General features: G+C 45.9%; 2 protein-coding genes across 8 annotated transcripts; one reads left to right on the top strand and one right to left on the bottom strand.

Annotated features, from left to right (window-relative positions):
* The first annotated feature begins 203 nt into the window (after window positions 1-203).
* On the top strand, window positions 204-5774 carry LOC123077891 (putative ubiquitin-conjugating enzyme E2 38). 6 transcript variants are annotated; one of them, XM_044500251.1, is made up of 8 exons: window positions 204-508; window positions 1119-1221; window positions 1734-1760; window positions 2803-3068; window positions 3148-3211; window positions 3997-4136; window positions 4230-4541; window positions 5220-5774. In XM_044500251.1, the coding sequence occupies exons 2-8, from the start codon at window positions 1152-1154 to the stop codon at window positions 5496-5498; spliced, it is 1158 nt and encodes a 385-aa protein (XP_044356186.1). In that variant the 5' UTR covers window positions 204-508; window positions 1119-1151; the 3' UTR covers window positions 5499-5774. The 6 variants fall into 6 exon arrangements, with proteins under 6 accessions (XP_044356186.1, XP_044356185.1, XP_044356190.1 ...); XM_044500250.1 differs by having other exon boundaries at window positions 1080-1221; XM_044500252.1 differs by having other exon boundaries at window positions 250-508; window positions 2824-3068.
* Window positions 5775-6030: 256 nt separating this feature from the next.
* LOC123077890 (serine/threonine-protein kinase RHS3) lies at window positions 6031-9305 on the bottom strand. Of its 2 annotated transcripts, none has more exons than XM_044500248.1 (3): window positions 9023-9245; window positions 7181-8091; window positions 6031-7038 (listed from the first exon to the last, which is right to left on the bottom strand). In XM_044500248.1, exons 2-3 carry the CDS (start codon window positions 8089-8091, stop codon window positions 6162-6164), a joined length of 1788 nt encoding a protein of 595 aa, XP_044356183.1. In that variant the 5' UTR covers window positions 9023-9245; the 3' UTR covers window positions 6031-6161. The 2 variants fall into 2 exon arrangements, with proteins under 2 accessions (XP_044356183.1, XP_044356182.1); XM_044500247.1 differs by having other exon boundaries at window positions 6032-7038; window positions 7181-8097; window positions 9023-9305.
* Window positions 9306-9912: the final 607 nt, after the last annotated feature.

The following is a 9912-nucleotide window of genomic DNA, read 5'->3' as shown; positions in this document are numbered from 1 at the left end:
TCAGAGTTTCAGGGAAAAGGAAAGGCATGCCATCCCATCCCTCCCAAAACGAGCAGGAGAATCACCGGACGCGCGCCCCTAATCACGGCCACGATGCCAAATATGCGTATGGTGTATGGCATGGTGCTTGCGGTTGCAGAGGGGGACGCGGTGCACCGTGCTTGGGGTCGGTCCGTCTGGTCTGGTCTTGCGGGGCGGATGCGGGGCAGGCAAAAGCGCCGGTTGGGGCCGAGCTTTGCCTCCCCGGCACGCAAGCCCTCCCCATCCGTGTGGTGTGACCCCGGGTTCCCCTCCCTGCAAACCCGGGCTCGGGCTCGCGCACGCAGCCACCACCCCCACCCCCGCCCTGAGACCGACCGTCTCCTCCCCTTCCTGCACCTCACCTCGCCCTTTTTCTCGCCTACTACTGGCGACTGCACCACTACTACTGACTGTTCCCCTTCGGCGCTTCCCCCCACTTCCCCGGCGACCGGTGGCGCCAGGACCGACGGAGCAGGCGAGGGTTCCGGTCTGCTCCTCCGACTCCCTCTTGCTCTGCTCTGCTCTGTTCTCCTCCCTGATCGTGCTGGTTTGCTCGCTTCTTTCTTCAGTCCCTCGCCATGGTTCTATACTCTTTTGATTGATTGTGCGATCTGGGGAGGAGAAGGAGGAGGGAGGGATGCCCCCGAGATTCTGCGATCATCTTTCGTTTTCTTTCTGGCCTTGTGGGGTTATTATCATGATGCAATGATACTCTTTGCCCCCATGGTGTGATGTTCTTGCGTGCTTTGCTTCGTTTTGTCTGTTGCTGGGTTTGGTCGTGTCGTGGGTCCATTGGCCCGACCATGGCGTCACTCCTGCACTGATTGGAGTGCCTGTGTTTTGTATTGTACTACATATAAACAACTCACCGGGGCCGACGAACATGAGTTCTTCCTTAAATAAAGGGAAAAGGGGAACAAGAAATCAACCAAGTGGAAAAAAAAGAGTTCCTCCTGTCCAAGATTATCATGTTCTTCACTTTCATGCATATATGTCGTTCATGCGCATGCCTTGATTTACATCTGTTATCCGCCTAATTGCGTCATCTTTCTTTCTAGCTGTTGGTTCCAAATCCAATGGCGTTTCATGCTTTTCAGGTGCTTTCTCTGTGGGCTGGATTGGATTAGAGGATGGTTCTCAAGAAGCTGCTTCAATTCTTTGGAGTTGGCAAGAAAAAGAAGAAGAATTCCAACAAAAAAGGTGATGATATACCTTCCCTGGTTAACTTGGTTTATTTGTCAGCGGGGATGCATCACATGATCACTGGATAGGATACCCCTTGCCCTCTTTAAAACAATAACCTGGTTTGTCCAATGGTGGTCTCATCCGATAACCATGTGTTTCTTTTTTTGGATAATGATGATGCATGTGTGTGTTCTTGGTGAAACTGCATACCAATGGGGCAGTCGTAATTTGTTGGAATAACAGAATAATTAGAGGCTATTGTATGGTCCAGATAGTTATGTCAGGATGTTTAAATCTTTATACACTTATTTGTCTTGATTGTGTTGGAGCTACTGAAGTACGATATCATCGATAGAATCTGAATGCTACTGTATTTTAGTTGGATATAAACTGGCATATGAATGCATGTCTGTGATGATCGATGATGTTTTGGAGTTTGTTATATCAAGCCAATTATTTGTTGGAAAAACATTTTATAGAACTTGTTATTTCCCTGAATGTTCTAATGAATGGTTCTATTTATGCAGGCAAGTCCATCGACCCTCTTTGGCAAGGTAGCTTCGGATGACCAATGTTAAAATTTGAAATGTTCTGTTTGTGCCTCCTGATTGTTTTTTTTTTTACTTTAAATGGCATCTGATAGTACTATCTGAGAAATATCTATTACAATTTAGTTTTCACTTGCAGTACTGATTACAGCCCTCAAATGGGTATCTGAGTTGTGACTCTTGACTATAAAATACTTATGTCATTCTTACTACATGCAAAAGTAGATGCGCGATGCAGCTACTTCAGTGGTTGTACTTCCATTATCTGAAGAAAATGCAGCCTCTTAGAAATATAGGAGTCTGTATCACTGGTTTAAGGAAGCAATTAGTTTAGTGCTCTGTGTAAACAAGGGCTGGATGTCAGGGATATACTACTCCCTCCGTCCGGAAATACTTGTCGGAGGAATGGATGTATGTAGACGTATTTTAGTTCTAGATACATTCATTTTTATGCATTTCTCCGACATGTATTTCCGGACGGAGGGAGTACATGTATTGTTTCATACTTGAGGAAATTACAACTATTAGCTTAATGTTACGTAGATTTTACACTGTACCATTCCTTTAAAACGGCGTCTTGCTTTCACTAAATTTAACATGACAATTAGCTGGCTTTCATTAGGAATGAGAGCAGGCATTAATGAAATGGCAGTAACTTGTCGTTGAACTGGTAGAGATTTCAGACCATTTTTAATGAAACCTTGATGTTAGTGCTCCCAGCAAAGAAATACTACTATACTTTGCAATTGGCAGGGATAGCACCGTTAAGAAAGCTGATAACCAGCTACTAGTTAATTTTTGGAATGTGTCTTTTATCCTTGATGATGGGCAATCCATGTGATGGAGGAACCACATAGGCATTGTTGCTGTGCCCCCCAACGAGATGAGTGATCTTGGCTGCATTAGATGGGATCCCATCCTGTACAGGCTTGTTATTCTAAATTAAAATGCTGTAGTTGCTAGTGCCTGTTGGTCGAGTTTCTCCCCCTCTGTATCTGTCCTAAACTCGAAAAGTATGTACATATGTGGTGATAACATTCATACTTAGGTCATAATCTTCTGGATTCAGGTGCTAGTGCTGCTCCACACTCCACTGTAAATGTCCTTACAAGTAACATTCTTTTGGATCCCTGTTCAAGTGGGTCTGGTAATGTGCTGTCACTGCAAAAACATGAACCTGAATGTTCAAGTAACATCTCATCGACGATAAGGGCCGTAGATGGATCTAAAAATAAGGATCAGAAGTTATTTAACCAATTTGACGTTGTTCAAGATTACTCTGACCACCACTATGCAAAGACCTCACCAGGGAAGGTATGCTATGTCCTCTTTTGAACTCTATCTCTATAAGGTTCAACTGTGAATTAATTTCCTGCCACCAATATGTGACCAGACAAGCAAAGATTGGACGAAAACAATCCAAAATGAATGGAAGCTTCTACAGAGAGATCTACCTGGTTGGTACATATATTTCTTTATGACGAAATCAAGTATATATTTTTTATCATCCAACTATCATGACATTGATGGTGAATACTGAAAGCATCCAAAGGTCCTTTATTATTGTCATCAAACTGTTGTTTGTGCTGATTTCTTATAATTTGACCTGCTAAATATAGTATGCTAAATATTTGTTGACTTCAACGTAGTATCACATTCACAACACCGTATCTGAACTTTATTAGGATATGCTCATTGATCCTTCTAACTAGATTGAGTTGTGCGTGCTTTTACTAATGTCCCCCCAGTGGAAGAATTCCTTGATGCCATTTTTGTATGTACTAGTGTCCCCCCAGTCTGTAACTATAGAAACTTTAGTGGATGCTACTATTGTTTCCATATAGTCAACGTTCTCTGCATTTCTTGGCCCTTTTCTGGCAACATCTTGTATGTACGCCGGCGTTTGGGTGCACTCCTGCAATAAGCCCCTAATGCAACAATTAAAAAACTCATGATTATTTTAGAACTCCTTTCCTATCATATTGGATATACCGTGTCAGATAGTATCATTCGATATACTTGGAGAAGAATGGGAAAAATGAAAAAATTTAGCAACTGTCAAATCATGTTGTCATATAACTTAGCCTAACTTAATGTGTCAGCGACTCATGTCATATTTGCACTGCAGTCTTTCTTTTAGAGGATTTACACCTGAAATCAGTTTTTTATTAACAACTCATGATTATTTTAGAACTCCTTTCCTATCATAGTGGTGGTCTCAATTTGGTTTCAAATTATGCAGGATCTATATATGTTAGAGTTTATGAGGACAGGATTGATCTGCTAAGGGCTGCTATTGTTGGGCCTTCTGGAACTCCATATCATGACGGTCTTTTCTTCTTTGATGTTCGTTTCCCTCCTGAGTACCCGCGATGTCCACCGGTAAGTAGGCACTTCACACCCACCTCCCCCTTCTTTTTCAACTTTATCACCACAAATGCAATCTCTTAACAATTACCTATCCAATATGCACAGAAAGTGTACTACCATTCAGGTGGGCTTCGGCTAAATCCAAACCTGTATGAGAGTGGAAAGGTGTGCCTTAGCCTACTGAACACTTGGTGGGGTTCTGGATGTGAGAAGTGGAGCAAGTCAAATTCCACCATGTTGCAGGTGTTGATCTCCATTCAGGGCCTTGTGTTGAATGATAAACCATACTTTAATGAGCCAGGCTACAAAAACACAGTTAATACACCTGTTGGTGAAAAGCATTCCATGGCATATAATCAGACTGCGTTTGTACTATCCTGCAAGACTATGTTGTATTCACTTCGGAACCCTCCAAAGGTAATTACAGAACCCTCATTTCTTGCCATGGTAAAAAGATGTCCTGATTACTCTTCATGGCGTAAAAGAAGATTCTCAGTTGCCATGGTTACAAAATTGCTGATACCCGTCCTGGAAATAAACTGCATAGATGCATATTGGGTTAGAATAAGCTCCTACGATACATAAGTAAATCAAATCATTTGTGTTTTCATTTTTTACGCTGAATATGGAAGCGTAAATTCTTTTTATTCTGAACAATTTGAGAAACAATCACAGATTACTGGGACACCCTAATAGCTGAATTTTGTTTCTCTTGTAACAATTGTACCTGCCATCTCCTTAATTCCTTTTTAGCTGTGATAAGTCGGCTCTGTGAAGTTAGACAATCTGCACCCATAGAGAGAGGAATTTTTTCTTGTGAGTTGTGACATGAAATTACCAAGTTCAAAATTTTCACATCTTCATAACATTTTATACTTTTATTTATGGAATGTTGAACAAATAGAGCAAGAAAAATCAGTTTCTGAAATATCACCACCATTGTGCACCAGTATTTTCTAAAGAAAACCGAGGTCCCATCCCAAGTGGAACTGGTTTGTAGCACATAGCAAAAAATACATCCTTCAGATTTGTACGGCGTGTGCATTGTTCTTCATGCCACTGAATTCATTCTTACAAGCCTTTCACCCGGTGCAGCATTTTGAGACCCTTGTCGTGCACCATTTCCACGAGCGGGAGCGTGCCATCCTGGACGCATGCAGCGCATACGCGTCTGGCATTATCGTCGGATCATCGGTCAGGGATGGCGCGAAGTACGCCTGTGATAAGTGCTTTGCCGGTTTCAAGAAGTCCCTGGATGCACACACCGAACTTCTCGCAAAGGAGTTGGCTAAGAACAGAGCTCAAGCGCCGGAACTGAAGGGAGACACGCCAGCCGCAGATGAGATCGCGTCTACCAGCTTGGGCCAGACCTGACCATTGCTAAATTCACCTACTTAGGGAGTAGCTTGGAAGAAAAAGGGTGTGTAAATCACAATCCACACGGAAGGTATGGAATAACTCTAGGGGTGATGGTATGACCGTAGATGAATTGGTTGTAGCTTAGCACTTGCCGTTTCTGGAAGATGAAATTTCGCCACGTTATATGTCTACCCCACTTTGTGGTTTTATACATGCTTGGTGCGTGCTGCACTTAGCTTCAGTTGCCTCTGCAAGTGTGAATAGAACATGCATGTGCCACTTTGATGACCAGCACAACTCGATGTTTATTTTATGTTTCATGTTTCAGCCTGATTAATCAAAAGTAAATAGCAAAACAAAAACAAGGATATTACAGGTTCAGTCATGTGCACAGTCTTCAGCTTTCAGCTTAGAAAGATTTAAGCAGACATGTTTCCATCTAATCTATCTAATCTAACTATAAAAGAATGTCTGCATCTCACAACTGGCTTACGAGCAGAGGTACAAAACTTGATAGTTCAGTTAGCAGCCGTTAGCAAATGAGACATCTCATCAGGTATATAACGGAAATCACCACAGTACAGTACAGGAGGGTTTATACAGTGATATACGAACACGGGGTATCTGTATCTATGGTGTCCAGTAGTCCTACAAGCACTCAAAAAACCCGATGCAGCTCTAGAAATACTCGAACTGGCCGGAGCCCGTCTTGGCTGCCGCAACAGCGCCAGCCGATAAGCTGCTCGGAACGTTGCCAAGGCCACGCTCTGCCGCCTTCTTCTCCTTGCCTAGGTACTGCCTGAAGTCGACGGGGTCCGGTACCGACGGCGGGTGCGCGCTCCTGACGAGCGCCCAGTTCACGCCCTCGAAGAACGGGTGCTGCTTGATCTCGGTGGCGCCCCTCTTGGTTGCGATCCTCTTCTGGGGGTCCTTGGTGAGCAGTCCCCGGATGAGGTCCCGCGCGACGTTGCTCACCGGCGGGCTCTCCGGGAACCGCAGCGGCTGCTCCACCACGTTGCTCAGGGTGGCGCGGTTGCCGTTGCCCTTGAAGGGCGTCATGCCGTGCAGCAGCTCGTAGAGGAAGATGCCGAAGGTCCACCAGTCCACCGCGCTGCCGTGGCCCTCCCCTCGGATGATCTCCGGCGCCAGGTACTCGTGGGTGCCCACGAACGACATGGACCGCGCGTCCGTCGGCTCCGCGTTGAACTCCATGGTCTGCAGCCCGTGGAGGCTGAGGTCCGACTTGGTCTTGTTGCGGTTCCTCTTGCTCATGCTCATGCTCAGCATCCGCGGGAAGAACGCCGACGGCTGGATGCACCCGTTGCTCACGCCCTCCGTGTTGGCCAGCCCTTTCTCGATGCCGTTGGGGCCTGCGTGCACCGAAGACGACTTGACGAGCATCGGGCTCACCGAGCACCGCAGCGACAGGTCGAAGTCGGACAGCATGATGTGCCCCCCGTCTCGGACGAGCACGTTCTCCGGCTTGAGGTCTCGGTACACAATGCCTAGCATGTGGAGGTACTCTAGTGCGAGCAACACCTCAGAGGCATAAAATCTAGGCAAAAACAACCAGGGAAAGAGAATTATGATGAGCAATTGAGCTATATACATGTCATCGCACAAACACCGAACCGGAATCGAGTACCAATAACAAGGTAGTACTAAATACAACAATCTGAACTCTGAAGTGAACCAACCTGGCTGCTTGCTCGGAGAAGTGCTTGTGCAGCTGCTTCTGCCGAAGCGAATGGAGATTACCGCCGCAGCAATACTCCATGACAAGGCAGTAGAACTTGTCGGTCTCGAAATGAGTGTACAGCGTGGGCAGAAAAGGGTGATCGAGAAGGCCGAGTATCTCCCTCTCCGTTTGCGCCCTGATCAGCTTGTTCCTGCTGATGAGCGACTCCTTGTCCATCACCTTCATCGCGAAGAACGTGTCTGTACCCCTGAGCTCCACAAGGTAAACACTGCCAATGTCCCCGTATCCAAGGCGCTTCAGAAGTCTAAAGTGGACTAGGCTGAGAGGGGAGTCCCTGGAGGTGGCCAACTGGACAGCCTCCCATCGGCAGTCCCCTCCGGTGTGATGCTTGACATGGCCGGACATGCAGCTATCCAAGCTGTTACTTCTTGGACTGTCAGCGCTACCTTGAGGAATGGTTAGAGCGGAATCACTAAGTTTCTCTTGTGTATTACTGTTCATGCCTTTGGATGCTGCTTTTGTTGGTGTCAGCACAGGGCTCTCTGCAGGATTAACGAGGCGTTTTGTCATGTGGTTCGGGTTTCCTTTGTCAGCAAAATCTTCTTTCTTGGGACGTGGTTTCTTATCGGAAGGGATCTGCGAGTGTGCAGCCTGTTTGGATGCTGTGGATGGATTGGCTGAGACACCTGGTTGATTCCGGTCTAAGGCGCCATTGAACGCTGTATTTCCACGAGTGCTGAAGTCCATTGGGATCTGCGAGTGTGCAGCTGGTTTGGATGCTGTGGATGGATTGGCAGATACACCTGATTGATTCCGGTCTAAGGTGCCATTGAACGCGGTATTTCCACGGGTGTTAAAATCCATTTTGTCATTCGCGGTGTCCAGTTTGTTGTATGACCTGGAGTTCATCTGAAACTTCACAAAATAGTTCATTATTACAGTAAGAATGTGCAATAGTAGAATCATTTAACTCTAGAAGTAGAATTTGGAAGACCAAATGGTGCATTATAATTCCAAACAAAACAACACCTTCACAATGATCATGATAAGAGGCATTAATCAACTTCCCAGGAAGAAATAAAAAAAACTGAAGAACTTTTTGCTGTCATAACCATTGCTAATTCTGTATTCCTGGTTATATAGCCTTCTTATATGATACATCATTTTGAAGAAATATTACATTGTTTCAGTCGACAATGTCTAAAATAGTAATAATGCATTATTTTACGTAATAATAATGGATTTGTACAAGAATGAAAATACAATTGTATTGATCATTATATTAACATTGTTACCTTAATAAGTTGTGTATATACACCACAGTTCTCAAACTATCACATATGCCATTTTAAAATAAATTTAGTACATAAATATGCATATCCATGAATATGCAAGAAGTGTAATTTGGAGGCAGAACATGCACATACAGACAAGTTGACTATATGAAGTCATGTATCTCAGACTCCTAGCTCAGAAGTTACACAACTGTCACGGACAGGCATACAGATGTACAATACAATTATAAAATCCGTGATCCGTTCTCTGAAATAGCAAAGGCCTAGCTGAGAACTTTCTCTGAACATAACAACGCTGTGTCAAACTAGCATGTGAGCGTGTCTGATCATGTATGCAAGCACCGAACAATCGCGAAGGAACATACTCAAAACCAATCAAATTGAAGCGCCAAACCAAGCAGACATGTCGTTCACACCTTGCATTTTGCAACGCATTGGAATTAAAAAAAAAACTCCGGTTTAATCCGGAATTTACTGATATATCTAGCACATTGGAACAGGCTAGCAGGGGTGACCGATCGCCGGGGGAAGAGGCACAAACAAACCTGGAGTGGATCAGGTGAGGCGGACCAAGCCCCGGCGGCCCCCGCAAACGCCACGGCAAGGCACCGTCTGGAAAGGGGGCAGACGCGAGGTCACCCTCCCATGGGCGGGGAGGCGGCGACGGTGGAGGTGGTTGTTTCGCGGGGAGGCGACGGGGCGTGGAGGAGGCTGGGGTGGGACGGGGAAGGCGCGCGGGAATGGGTGGAGAGGAGGCATTGCTAAATTTAACAAGGAGCACGCGCAGGCGCAGGCGCAGGCGCGGCGGAAGTGGGAGGCGGTGGAGAGAGGAGGGGGAGGAAGGGGTTGAAAGAGGTGACGGCCGGGGCGGCGTTTCCCAAGGCGGGCCGGACTGTGGAAGACGAGCCGGCATTTGGAACGATGTGGTGTGGTTGCGTGATTTTGAGGTTTGGAAATAAACTGGGAAAACGACATGTCTCAATTTTTTTTTCTGTTTTTTTCAAAGCGGGCTATAGCATCTGCAGCAGTCTCCCAAAAGATCTCTCCCTATTCAGGTGTGCCCTTGTAGCAGTTTCACTGTAAACCTTGCCCTTGCACCCTGGCATATGAGCCCCATATGTCAGTGACTAATTTCTCCTCTTTTTCTCTCTTGCATCCATGTTAGACATCCACGGAGCTCCGGCGACCCGCGGCACCGCGGTTGCGGGAAACGGTGAGGCAGCGGTGGTACGGTGAGGCGACGGGACAGGATGCAGCGGCAGCGTGACGGGGCATTTGTTTGGCGATCAATGAAGGCGGCGCGTCGGGGTGGCAAGTTTTTTTAGAGAGTTGCAACTCTCCCTCTATTTGAGGAGAGATCGGGTGTTTCTTTCTGGGAGACCAAATTTTTCTGGGAGAATAAGGAGACTGTTGAGTATAATGTTTATTAGAAAGT

The sequence above is a fragment of the Triticum aestivum genome, chromosome 3D (assembly GCF_018294505.1).
Source record: "Triticum aestivum cultivar Chinese Spring chromosome 3D, IWGSC CS RefSeq v2.1, whole genome shotgun sequence".
In the NCBI taxonomy this organism is placed as follows: Eukaryota; Viridiplantae; Streptophyta; class Magnoliopsida; order Poales; family Poaceae; genus Triticum; species Triticum aestivum.
This window is presented reverse-complemented; position numbering and strand designations above follow the sequence as displayed.

Excerpts from the sequence above, each read along its gene's own strand:
- LOC123077890 (XM_044500247.1), bottom strand. The coding sequence starts at position 8,091 with ATGAACTCCAGGTCATACAACAAACTGGACACCGCGAATGACAAAATG. Across the intron at positions 7,039-7,180 it reads TTCTCCGAGCAAGCAGCCAG|ATTTTATGCCTCTGAGGTGT; the intron begins GTTGGTTCACTT and ends GTTTTTGCCTAG.
- LOC123077891 (XM_044500251.1), top strand. The coding sequence starts at position 1,152 with ATGGTTCTCAAGAAGCTGCTTCAATTCTTTGGAGTTGGCAAGAAAAAG. Across the intron at positions 1,761-2,802 it reads CATCGACCCTCTTTGGCAAG|GTCATAATCTTCTGGATTCA; the intron begins GTAGCTTCGGAT and ends ATTCATACTTAG. Across the intron at positions 3,212-3,996 it reads TCTACAGAGAGATCTACCTG|GATCTATATATGTTAGAGTT; the intron begins GTTGGTACATAT and ends CAAATTATGCAG.